At 36.7% G+C, this 13,852-nt stretch overlaps 1 protein-coding gene across 2 annotated transcripts; it reads right to left on the reverse strand.

The window, feature by feature from the left end:
• Nucleotides 1-1,127: 1,127 nt before the first annotated feature.
• LOC144970557 (snake venom metalloproteinase BjussuMP-2-like) lies at nucleotides 1,128-11,969 on the reverse strand. Of its 2 annotated transcripts, XM_078910316.1 has the most exons (10): nucleotides 11,708-11,969; nucleotides 10,910-10,969; nucleotides 9,358-9,607; nucleotides 8,333-8,558; nucleotides 7,479-7,606; nucleotides 6,064-6,150; nucleotides 5,660-5,769; nucleotides 4,372-4,497; nucleotides 3,240-3,359; nucleotides 1,128-2,643 (listed from the first exon to the last, which is right to left on the reverse strand). In XM_078910316.1, exons 3-10 carry the CDS (start codon nucleotides 9,559-9,561, stop codon nucleotides 2,100-2,102), a joined length of 1,545 nt encoding a protein of 514 aa, XP_078766442.1. In that variant the 5' UTR covers nucleotides 9,562-9,607; nucleotides 10,910-10,969; nucleotides 11,708-11,969; the 3' UTR covers nucleotides 1,128-2,099. The 2 variants fall into 2 exon arrangements, with proteins under 2 accessions (XP_078766442.1, XP_078766443.1); XM_078910317.1 differs by lacking the exon at nucleotides 10,910-10,969 and having other exon boundaries at nucleotides 11,708-11,799.
• Between the last annotated feature and the right edge of the window lie 1,883 nt (nucleotides 11,970-13,852).

Below are 13,852 nucleotides of genomic sequence, written 5' to 3' on the forward strand. Positions count from 1 at the left end.
TTATGACAATATTTCTCTATTACAACTATGAAGCCAACTAATTATGGTTCTCAGACTTGAAAATAAGTACATACTGGCCAGAGTGAAGTTCGTATCTCACTTCACTATGACCGATCAAGTTCTCAGCCACTCCTTAGGTTTCTTGTATTTTTCTTTCTGATTTGTCTGGCACTGTTTCACCCACACACCTATTCAGATTTTTATCTTATACCAGTGCCTGCTCACTATTTTATCACTTTAATATGTGCAGTTGTGCAGTTTTATGGTTTAACACTCGCCTTTGAACCTGTACGTCACTCTCGGGGCGACTCAAATTTGAGTCCTCGGGAGTGTTTCTTTACTCGCATTATCTCACCGTACTCAAGTTTAAAACGAGTACCTAACCGGTAACAGCGTAGTCTCTGTCAAAATGAAAATTGTAAAAACGCCTTGAAGTACAGGCGTGACGTCTCGTCCTATTTGTCAAGTGTTGCAGCAGGCTAGGAACTCATTGCACAGCACTTTGAGCACATTAAGTGGATATTGCGCCATATAAAAGCGCAATTTTTTTCATTGCCTGGTTATCCAAATTTGATTCGTGACTTTTCAGCATTTTATGACTATATATTTTAAACCTCTCCAGTCCTTGAAAAGGTTTTACAATCACTTGAGCAACTAAATCAATTTATGTTGCTGATTGTTTTAAGGCCAAGGAAAGAATCCTTCCTATCCTGCTTGATCTTGTTGCTGCCTTGAAGAAAAATAAAATAGCTTTATATAGCGCAATATCCATTAAATGTGCTCAAAGCGCTTTACAGGGGGTCCTTAGTCAACAGCAACATTTAACATGTAGGCCGGGACATGCCGCCTGTTATGCGATATTAAAATTTTTCGGACAAAGACAACGCTGTTAATGTCCAGATACTCATTTTACACCTGAATACGGTGAGAGAATGTGAGTAAAGAGCCTTTTTCAAGGACTCAACTATGCGCCGAGCGTGAGGCTCGAACCCAGGACCTTCCGATCCAAAAGCGAATGTCAAACCACAAGACCACATGGCCGCAAACATCTCAAAAGAAAAGTGCACGGCCGAGATGATGTGTTTAAGAAAAATAATCTCTGTCAGTGATTCAAACAAAGACACTCCATGTTTTGTTACTTTTATTATTTAAATTCTAATGTTTCTTTTAAAATGTTAATAAAAAAGGATTTAAAAGAAACGAAAACAAAAAGACAAAGTAAATGCATTATTCGAATATTAGTTTTGGTTATGAGAAGTCCACGCCATGATTGTGTGTTTGAGAACAATAATTACTGTTAGTCGACGTACACCTATTTGCAGGTCTGATAACCCAAATTATAGTCTCGTTGTAGTAATGGAAATACTCTCAAACGAACGTTAAGTGTTGTTCATTACAACAATGTTAACACAAGCCCATAATTGCGTTCGGTTATCAGACCTGTTAATATGTGCCCGCCTCTGTCAGTTATTCAAACAAAGACACTTCATGTTTTGTTGGTTTTTTAACTTCTTAAAACATTTTTAAAAATAAAAGAATTTTAAATAAAACACCCCAAAAAGTAAAGAGTAAATCCAGTATTTGAATCGAATATGAGTTTGGAATTTTTTGTAGTACTAGGCAGGTCAGCATATTCTAAAATAGCTTCCTCGGGAACCGGGCGTTTTTCTCTGCTTGTAGTTTGATACCGTGTTAAGCTTTGAATACAGGTTTGTTTTCTTTTGGGAATTAGGCGTATTTCTAGCTTGCAGTGGTCTGGTCTGGTTTCTTTGTGAATTCAGTATTTAAATCTCTGCTAACCGACGTCTATTCCTATGTTTATTCATTTTTTGAGAGATTTTGGAGTTTACATAGCTAATGGTTGTCCATGTCAGCGTATGTACATTAGTCTCTCATTTTGAGAATTCTGAGTTTCGTATCTCATGAAGTTTCTTATCAGGGTATAAACTTGTGTCTTTCTTTTCCATTCAAGGGGACTGGGGGGGGGGGGGGGGGGGGTAGAGTTTTCATCACTAACTGGGGTCCATATTATGGTGTGCGTCCGGATCTTTCTTAATTTTTGGGGATGCGGTGGAGCTTATACCATGTATTTTAAACTACTAATAGTCCTTGTCAGGGTATGGATATGAATCTTTCTTCTTTGAAGATTCAATCTTGGACTTTGATTTGGTTTTCTGACTTTTTGGCGTACTTGTCGAATCTGTCGACGTCGGCTGCGTTGAAATCGATTCTCTAGCATTTGTTGATTGTTGTAAATGTGTAGATTCTGTCTGGCGTGTTGATGCGTCTGTGTTTGATGATTCTGTTTGCGTTGGTTTTGTTGGAGTCGATTCTGTGGTGTTTATCATTTGTTGCAAGGTTGTGGATTCCGCCTGACGTGATGATGAGTCTGGGTTTGATGACTCTGATTGTATATTATGATGTGTCAGATTCGATTCTATGGGATTTACCGGTTGGTGTACTGGTGTGGAATCAGTCTGGCGTGTTGATGCGTCGGTGCTTGATGATTCTGAATGCGTCGGTTGGGTTGGAGTTGATTCTGTAATATCTTCTGATTCTATTTGATCCGCTGGTGTGTCAGTTGTATGAATTGAGTTGTACTCGGGTACATTTGTTTGGAAGAGACAACTGAATGAATCATTGCTGTGGACAAAAAGTTGATAGAGACTGATTTAAATACAGCATTTATTACGGAGAGAGAGAGAGAGAGAGAGAGAGAGATAGAGAGAAAGAGAAAGAGAGAGATAGAGAGAGAGAAAGTATGCGTGTGTAAGAGAGACATATATGTGTGTGAGAGAGAGTATGTGTGTGAGAGAGAGAAAATGTGTGTGTGTATGTGTGTGTGTGTGTGTGTGTGTGTGAGAGAGAGAGAGAGAGAGAGAGAGAGAGAGAGAGAGAGGGGGGGGGGGGGGAAATGGAGAGAGGGAAAGGGAGAGAGATGACATTCATTTTCAATATTTTCAATTAAACCCTTTTTAAAAAGATACATGGTCATTACATTGGATCAGCCTTTAACAAATCCTTTTAACATGAAATACTATACAATAATTTGCCCTGCTTTCTCGCTGACATGATTCGCTAACTATACATTGGAATGATTACTGGACACGAAAAAGTTTACGTTATGGTTACAACAATCATATTTCACAGTCATATTAGCTTGTCTTATATTATTCCATTGTTTTTAGGATGGATTCAGGGATAAACTTAAAAGAGTCTGTGGCCTATTCTCAACTTACCCGAGATTTCTTCGCAACGCTCGTCTGTAGCAGGGCAGATACCGATACGTATCCTCCCATCCCATGAACCCTCCAGGTGACTCACAATCTCCCATACGGTTATCATGGTGCAGACCCAAACTGTTACAAGAGGATAGACGTAAAACTTAATTGCAATGCAATGTCATGACATATGAAATTATGATACAGCGAGGTGACAGGAGTGTGCTATTTAACCAGTTTTAACTGCGGTACTCTGTAAAGACGGACGGGTATTTAAAAACTGTGTCCAAAAACGTGTCCTTCAAATATTGATTGGTGTAAATGACTCTCATCTAAACTCTCCAACCTGGGGCCTAAAAAAAACTCTTAAACCATCGGGAGGTTCCAGGTTTGAGAGTTTTTGCCAAGAAGCCTGGATATATCTTCATAATATTGTAGTGTGAGACCATTAGAAGCTGCTGCCAAAAAAGCGAACTTAAGTTTAAACGATCAGTAATATGATATTTTGACAAAATTATTCACTTCATAATTTTATGTCTATTCTACTTACTGATCACATAAACTTAACACGAGTGTCATCTTTTTAAAAAAGTGGAAGTTCAATAATTTTCAGCATCAATATTACTCAGACACCATACCGTTATGAAACGGTGGGCAACAACCAACGTAAACTTATTCACAGGTCTGATAACCCAAATTATTATGGGCTGATTGTTGTAATACATTGGGAACTCTCTCAAAACAAGGGAGACTATTGCCTACTACATAACAACAATGATAAAACAAGCCCGTAATAGGATTCAATAGTCTGATGTCACGTCCGCCCAGCAACGAGCAGGTTGGTTCTAAACAAAGAAAATCGGTACTTTTTATTCTTCATGCTGGCTAGAACTTTTTCACATGTCATGTGATTATATTGTATAAAAGTCAAAACACGATCAGATTTATTATGTTTTTCTCCTCTGGATACACTTTTATGCTCATCGGAGAAATATTCCATAAGGGCGTCCGCCATTGTTCCGATAGTTTAGAACCAGTTACTAAGTTACTATGCGTTATTACGTGGGAAGGGACGTCACGACTGTTGAACCCTATTGCGTCCGCTTATCAGACAAGCAAACACGCCTACGTTGGTCACAATGTTCCTTACGAGTGTCCCAATCCGTGGAGTTCCAAAAAGACTCTTGGCGTCGGTGATTTGACGATGATACACTTCCTGTTGTCCAAACAAATCCCGCCAACGTCCGAAGTACTGAGCTGGTGACCACCAGTCCCTCTGTCAGGACAAACAAAAACAAAACAACAATTAACACGGCATTCTGATTCTGAAGTTAGTTAAAATATTAATCATTATTTAACAATGTTAGAATAGATTGAGAGTGGAGCGAAACATAAACACGCCTCTCCGACATTTTAAATGGAAACAATGCCAGTTCATCCGAAAAGAAGCAAACAACACTAGATAGCATGCGTTTGGCTAATAAGCTCACAACAATGCCATCCGAAAGTATAACTGACCAACACACAAAACTGTGTGCAACCTTGAATATTTATAGTCTGGTTAATACAGTTTAGTGAGAATTACTCATAAACGTGGATGGCAAAAAAAAAAAAAAAACAACAAAAAAACAATAACAAAGACCCGAGTGACGTCATCTTTATTCTAAACATACTTACCTAGAGTAGAGGGCGTTCAAGTCGTGGTTATCAATGTTTGGGAAGTTGATATGCTCCAGAAGTTGAACTATGGACTCTCCAAAACAACTTTATCTTATTCTATTATTACTTCGCAAATTTTCAATGCCAAATGAAGAGTACACGGGAAAAACTACACTGTCTACATTTTGATACCCCTGTGACTGCTCCCCCCCCCCCCCCCCCCCCCTTGAGTGATGTCAGGGGTCCAATTCTTCCCTCCATAAATAGAACTGCGGAAATAACTGCAACCATTAGTTTGCCGTTCTATTTTTAGAGGGAAGGCGCACACCTCTGAAATCACTCAAAGGCGGCAATCTCACAAATTCCAAAACAGCGGCTTTCTGTGGTTTTCCAAACTCCCCAAACCTTTTAAAGCCTTTTTGGGAATGCCTTAAAGAAGTAGATCGTTGAGCTCATCGTAATTAAACTTACCTTGTGCTTCAATATGGTCTTGTGCCATGGTATAACACTCTCTTTCGGATCGGACGATCCTGGGTTCGAGCCTTGCTCGGCGCATAGTTGAGTCCTTGGAAAAGGCTCTTAACTCACATTCTCTAACCGTGCTCAGGTGTAAAATGAATACTTGGCCGTTAACAGCGTTGTCTCTGTCCGGAAAAACCTAACAGGCGTCATGTTCCGTTCTACATGTTGCGTGTTGTTGTTGGCCAGGGACCCATTGTAAAGCGCTTTAAGCAAGTTTAGTCGATGTTGCCCAATATAAAAGATCAATTTTTTTTTACCTAGTATAGAGGACCTTTAAGTCGTGGTTGGCGACTTCCGGTATGCTACTGTTACGACAAAACCATCTGAAACGGGATTGGATGTCTACATGGTCAGCAGGGTACCCGGGCTGTGGATGGATAGAGACAAAAGCATTATCGCCCATATTGTTGTCACCGTCGTCGTTGTCGTCGTTGTCGTCGTCATGATTGTGATGATGATGATGATGATGATGATGATGATGATGATGATTTTGATGATGAAAATGGTGATGATGATGTTTATGATGATGATGACGATGATAATTATGATGATGAAAATGGTAATGATGATGATTATCATTACGATGATGATGATGATGATGATGATGATGATGATGATGATGATGATGATGATGATGATGATAATGATTACGGGGACTTACATGGTTATGCCACCAATACTCCATCCTCTTGACCAAAATCCTAACATTTGCGCCGACCGTCTCTGCATCACTTAATACATCTTGAACCTTTGGAAAGAAAAGAGAGGGCAGCATAATATTAAAGTAAATAAAATAAGATAAATAAATTAAATTCCCTGTATTCATGCCATACGGGAAATTCGTCTCTAGGGTCTATTCCAAGGGAAGACTGGAATAACCCAGTCATCAGCCGCTGTACAGCGTCGGGAATTGAGCGAGGGCGAGGTGACTTGCTCAAGGCCACACAGCGCAGCGGCGGGTGATTGAACTCGGTACCTTTCGGGTACAAAGCAAAGACTGTACCGCTGAATCACATAGCATATCGCTGCATGGCGAAGTCAAGCAATCTTTAGCATGATAAAAAAACAAAGGGGTGAAAATGGTCAAAAGTTCTTGTTATATGGAGGAAGAAGCCTAACATAAAGGCTATGTGATCTAGTGGTATGACACTCCCCTTCGGATCGGAAGGTCCTGGGTTGGAGCCCCGCTCAGTAGTGCATAATGGAGTCCTTGAAAAAGGCTCTTTACTCACATTCTCTCAAGGCATTACACTGTGACCCGGAAGGTCCCGAGTTTGAGGCCTGTTCGTTTTTTTCCTTCGGCATGATTATCAACCCCCAATTTGCTCACTTGCACAACATGGGTGATTCATGTTGACATCAGACATCTTGTTTGATGAGTTATATATATTATTCCTTTGTTGAATGCCAATGCAACAATATCTTATGATGTCGTGGGGGAAGGGCATAATTTTTTAAAACCGTCACCAGGTCATGTTCTATGGGCTTGAGTACACGTCGATTCAGAAAGATAAATATGAAAGAGGTAATGAACTGTTGAAAGGCTACTCTGTCGAGCTTTGTTCTCGTTATTCCACAACTTACTCTTTATATTGTAGTTCATACATAATATTCATTTTTGCTACGAGGAATTGCTTGAACTAGCGCATACATATGTGCAGGTCTGATAATCGAACGCAATTATGGGATCGTTGTAACATTATTGTAATGAATAAAATTTTGCGTTGAATTGATAATATTTTCATTACAACAATGAGTCTATCTATACTAAGTTGGATTATCAGAACGTCAAATAAGTGCACTTTGACTTGAACTCGAAGCATTCATTGACAAGTCTTTTGAGCTTAAAATAAACCCAGGTTGTAGTATGAATGAAAATGACGTCACTCAGTTCTTTTTAAAATTAATTTTAGACTGCCAGGTTGGGTGATTAGTTCTCATTAAATTATCTCCTTCAGACGTCTAAGGTTAGACATAGTTTTGTGTGTCTGTGAGATGGATTTGGCTGGTAGAAATGAGGAGTTTTATACTTAAGTGCATGCCATCAATAATTATTTATATTCCCAATTGTCTTACCGTGTGCCACTTGGATAAAAGAAAATGTACAAGTTTTATATGCGTGTCCAGATTCAGGTGGTAGTATAGATATTGGAGGTAGTTTGAGTCCACGACTAGGGCAAGCTCGATGACGATCGAATTCACGTCTGGGGATAAGATTATAAAGTAATAATTATAGAATACCATGATGAGGAAGAGACAGAAAATAATAATGTGGAGGAAGGGGCAGGGAAAAGTAGTGGTAGTGGTAGTAGTATTAGTAGTAGTAGTAGTAGTAGTAGTAGTAGTAGTAGTAGTAGTAGTAGTAGTAGTAGTAGTAGTAGTAGTAGTAGTAGTAGTAGTAGTAGAAGAAGAAGAAGAAGAAGAAGAAGAAGAAGAAGAAGAAGAAGAAGAAGAAAGAAGAAGAAAGAAGAAGAAGAAGAAGAAGAAGAAGAAGAAGAAGAAGAAGAAGAAGAAGAAGAAGAAGAAGAAGAAGAAGAAGAAGAAGAAGAAGAAGAAGAAGAAGAAGAAGAAGAAGAAGAAGACCTTAACTTTCATTTAGCTAACAAATTAAAACCCTGAGAGCAGAATGGATTTTGCAGGGAAATTGCACAAAAATCAACAAAAACATGAAAACAAATGATATGGACAAAACCTATAGGGTAATCTACAATCTTATCCCATCCAAATAAGCCAACATTAAGTCTTTTGATCACACTCCAATTGTTTTAACACAGTATTTTTCAGCTGCAGAAACAAAACATTTTACTCTTTTTGTCTGTATCTTTTTTTTTTTGGTAACGTCTTATCATAAATTTAATTCATTTAATCTACAGTCATCTCCAGTTCATTGATCTAAATAAAAGAAGAAGAATATAAGAAAATAATTATACCCCTCTTCTCTCGGGTCTTGTCACTGCTGGTTTTGTCGTCATTCACGTCCATTCCATCTAGAATCTCTTTCTCCACCACATCAAACGCATTCTGGGTGAAATCCTCGTCAAGCTCTTGTTGATCCTGAGCCCGTTTAATAACCTTGAAAGTCAAGATGTTGTCTCGGTGCACTGTGGAGTCTTCTTCAATTTCGTATACAAATCCGAGAACGAGAATTACACCAGTCTGGGACGAGAAAAAATATCAACTGGTCATAATTTAGAAGGACTTCCACTAAGATTAGGAATGGCATTAATTTGTGATAACTCGACATCCTCTTATTTGCAGGTCTGATAACCCAATTGCTTATGGGCTGATTGTTGTTATGGAAATCTCATAAAAAATGACGCAAAATATAATCTATTACAACAATGTTAAACTAGGCCCTTAAGCTGGTTCGGATGTCAGATATGCATATATTACACGTCGTGCCAACCCCTTTATATAAACCTCTATACATATATTCTATCTCTCTTTCTTATTCTATTTTATTTTCTGACATGACAGCAAAAATAAACCAAAAAAAAGAAACAAAAAACAAAAAAAACAAAAACAAACAAACCAAAAACACAAACCAACCCCCCCCCCCCCCAAAATAAACACAAAAAAAACAACAAAATAAAAACACCCCCCCAAAAAAAAAACAAAACAACAAAAAAAAAAACTACAAAAAAACAAACCCAAAAGACAAACACACATACACGAAAACAGACACACACACACACACATACACACACAAACAAACAAACATAAAACCCCAAAAGAAACAAATAAAACAACAACAGCAAAGAAAACAAACAAATAAACAAACATTTTCAAATACAAAACGGATGATTGGGGAGGAAGGGAGACAACATCGAAGGTCTGCGAGCATTAATCTTAACAATCAATTTTTATTCAAGATGCTTCATTTTACTTCATAAAGATGATAATAATAGTTGAAAGAGTAATAAAAAAAAATATCCTCTATGCACTGTGCTCTCACCATTGGTCCACACTTGGTGACACTGGCGACCCCCTCAGGATCCAACACGCGTCCGTGCAAGAAACAATGGGAGCCTAAGTTATAGACCACCTCGCTTTTCTCTGGGTCATGCTGGACCACAACGGTTGATTCCTTGGTCAAAATAGAGCTTTGCGAGACAATCATATCCAACGGTGATGGCTCGTTATCTAGATACAGCTTCATTCGACTCTCGATTTTGCCCAGGGAGTCAATATCATCTCGGCGTAGACTGCATATGATAATAGATAAAGACAAGATGATAAAAATAATGAAGACAATGCGATGTCAATGAAAAAAAAAACCCACAAAACAACAACAACAACAACAAAAAAAAAAACAAACAAACAAACAAACAAAAAACCAAAAACAAAAAAAAAAAAAAAACAAAAAACAACAACACAAAACCAAAATGTGGTGTCATAAGAGAATGAAACATCAATTAAAACATCAATGTGGTCCACGAGAGAATGATACGTCGATGAAAACATCAATTGAGACAATGACACATCAATATAAAAAGATGTGATCCATGAGAGAATGATGCATGAATGAAAACATCAAATTGTGGTCCCTAAAAGAATGATACGTCAATAAAAACATAAGGCAATGACCAGGTAGTTTAGGTAAATTCATACGCCACATTCGCACGTCATCTTCTACTCTAAAAACACATAAGTAAAGTACAGTTCCTGTCCTTTTATAAAGATCAACAATGTTGAAACTTCGTTAGAGATCGAATAGATGACGAAGACAGAAAAACTCTGGCTCTTTGTTCTTGAATTAGTGGTATGACGCAATGTACTCATTACCTCGCCTGTGCAAGGCGTGAAACAGTACCTGGATAATAGTAAATGCTCACGTGCAAGAAGCCTCCACCTAACGGGCCTCTTGCACTTATGAAACAAAGTTTTATAATATGGCTCAATACGGTCAGATCAGATGTGGGAGTAGATACACGATTGTAAAGAGTACTTCAAAGTAATACTAAGCTGTTAGAAGCTGTGGACTGTAAATAGAAAATAATGAACAAAAATAAATATAGAACTAACCGCTCCAAAAAAACAAAAAAAAACAAACAAACAAACAAAAAAAAAAAAAAACAGATAAAAACAGACACGGAACGTTTCGGGTTCAAAACCCCTTTTCAGCCAACAACAAAAAAAAAAAATAAATAAAAAAAGAAAGAAAAGAAAACCAATAAAAACATGAATACAATTCTAGGAAAAAAAAAACAGTTCGATGACAGAGAAATATTCGATACTGAATATCTTTCTGCCTTCAATCTATTTTGTTTTTCTCTTAGTAATGTATTTAGGTATGTTTTCTTTGTTTTATGTTGTTGGCTGAAGAAAGGTTTTGAGCCCGAATTGTTCTGTGTTTGGTATTTTGTTTTTTTTTAAAGCTGTTATATTCATTTTTGTTTATCACTTTGTATAGCGCATTGAGAGTAGTAATACTTTGAAAAATGCGCTGGCTGAAAATGGTATATTATTGGTTTTCCATGGGGTCTCAAATGTATTAAAGCCAATACTATAACTGTGATATTTCCCATTGGTTGTGTCTTTTAGAAGAAGATGGCCTCTGGTTATATCTGAGTGGGTGAAATAAAATGTTTGTGAGGAAAATATTTTCTACTCCCCCCCCCCCGCCCCCACAAAAGAAAAACAAACAAACAAAAAAAAATACAAACAAAGCAAAAATAAACACAAAAAAACAACAACAAAAAAACAACAACAAACAATAGCAACAAACAAATTAAAAACAACAACAAACAAAAGGAAATATAAAGAAAATATATTTTAAAAAAAAGTAAAATTAATGGAGCACGGCTGTCAGACATTGGCAGACTATGACTTATTATAACACCCTTATTATTATTTTTGTCTATCATTTCTTTTGTAACTTAGCATGTGTTATATCTAAACCCATAAATTCATGGTCAGTCGAGTTTTATGAAGGTTGCTTATGCATTATAACTCTCTAAAGGCACACAGCAACAAGTCGGATCAATATTTTTTTTTTATCAGACCACACATCAAGAATATTTTCTTCTTGATCAGTGTTGTATGTTATATTATTAAAGGTTACTGGAAAAATTTTAATTTGTTTTTCAATCCATACTCAGCGCTATGCACCGAATGAAAATACAACTGATGCTAGAGCATGTTTTGCTGAAGAACAATAACCTACTGCTATAGTATTTGAGTGATAAAATGTATATTTTTGTGTTAGTTGGGTGTGAAGTTTTGGGGAAAATCCTGAAAATGGCTGGTAAGGAGAGAGTTAAGCCATTGGTAATAATGATATCGTCATCAAATATTCTACTTACATGATGTCGTATTAATGGCTTTGCCATCCAGTACTTTAGCCAGTGCCAGAATAAACACAAGTACCGAAATTAACATGTTTGAAAAGAAAATGATGTGCTCCTGTTTTTTGTTTTTTTTTTCTTCTCTCTTTACACCTGTTTTCTCTTATTGCGTTATATAGATATATATATTTTTTTTAATATCGAAGACTTTGATATAACACACGTTTTATAAGGTTTGTTTTTATGCATGCATCGAATTGAAGTGATCTGGCTACATTCTAATGTAAGAGACGGTATTTAATGGTTTGGAGTCGGGGTGGATGGGGTGAGGGGTAGGATGTGAATGATTGGGTGGATAAATTATTGTGCTCCAATTGATTGTGAGCCGATCACTCTATATGGCTGGCGGCAATAAATAATATCATAAATTCAAATTGTCCGTAGGCTACGTGTGTCAAGTGTTGCCCTTCTTTGTGTCCTACATCTGATACACATTTCTATCGTACCTTGAAGAAAAAACAAAAACAAAAACGAAAGAAAAACGAAAACAATACACATTTTAATTTTATTTTTTGTTGCCGAGAAACCCGTCCTTAAATATCGATCAATCAAAATGACTCTCATCTAGTGAAAAAACTTTCAAACCTAGGACTTCAAAGGATGTCTCCAAGAAAATCCTAAGTTTTAAAGTTGTCTTTTTTTTGTTTGTTGACAAAATGAGGGCCATTTTTTTCGAATGAAATTTGAATAATGATTTTCTGACCAAAATCTTAAAGATGCGCTTTTTTTGGGTCAATGTTATCTGCTCATCTTTGCCAAGGCCCATATTATGGCCTGTGGGGCCAATGGATTACAACTTTGTCCCGGTTTCTGAAAGGCGTAAAGGTCTCTCTTGCTATGGTACTGTCACCTTAATGGAAAGGATAGATACAAAATACTACCAACCAGTTATAATATAACAAAAAAAAAACAAAAAAACAAACAAAAAAAAAAAACAAAAAAAAAAAAACCCCAAAAAAATAATAATAGGGAACCGCTTTGCATATGTATGTTTCTTTTAGAGGGAAAAAATGGGAGGAAAAACAAACTAAAAAAAAAAAACAGCCAAAAAACCCCCCCAAAAAAACAAAAAAAGAAAAACAAAAAAAAAAAACAAACAAAACAAGCAAAACAAAAAAAAACAAAAAACAACTACAAATAAACAAAATAAAACAAAACAAACAAATTTAAAAAACAACAACAAAAAACAAATTAAAAAAATAAAACAGAAATCAAACCAAATAAAAAACAAAAAACAAATAAAAAATAAAAAAATAAACAAAAAAAACCATACAAACAAACATAAAACACACACAAACACACACACACACACACACACACACACACACACAAACAAATAAACAAATACAAAAACATAAACTCCTAAATCAAACTTGACATGATGGTGACTAAACCTGACATTTTAACATTGGGCCGATCACTAAGTTTCCTGACTAAAATTTTAAATACGCGTTTGTTTTTTTCTTCCAGATTTCGGCCAATGGAACAAGAACAGAATCCTCCACCAATTTACAAACAAAAAAGAAAAAGAAAATGGCCAATGGAACAAGAACAGAATCCTCCACCAATTTACAAACAAAAAAGAAAAAGAAAATCATAAAAAACAAACAATCAAAACATAATAAAGAAAGAAAAACAGAATAAGAATACAAAACAAAACAGAACAAAACAAAACAAAAAAGACACACACCAACACCCCCCCAAAAAAAAAACAAAAAAAAAAAAAAAAAAAAAACCCCAAACCCCCCCCCCCCCCCCCCAAACCCCCCCCCTCCCCCTCCCAAAAAAAAAAAACAAACAAAACAAAAACAAAAGACCCTAAACCGCCCAACAAAACAATAATAAATTAAATGAAAACAAAACCAAGACTTCCTCTGTCTTGGCAGGGAGGGCGATGCGGGATACTTATCGAATCACTCGAAATCACTGATAAAGATAGCAGTGGTTGACAGTGACCCTGATATTACAGGACCGTCCACACGCGGCCAACGTTGTTTTTTTTTGTTTTGTTTTTTGTTTTGCCGTTAGCAATGTGGAAACAATGCTAGAGAGATGGAAAGTGATAGAAAGACTAGCCAGGACGCCGATAATATCAACACATTG

Source organism: Berghia stephanieae, chromosome 4 (genome assembly GCF_034508935.2).
Source record: "Berghia stephanieae isolate SIO BIC M18660-M18661 chromosome 4, UCSD_Bste_1.3, whole genome shotgun sequence".
NCBI lineage: Eukaryota > Metazoa > Mollusca > Gastropoda > Nudibranchia > Aeolidiidae > Berghia > Berghia stephanieae.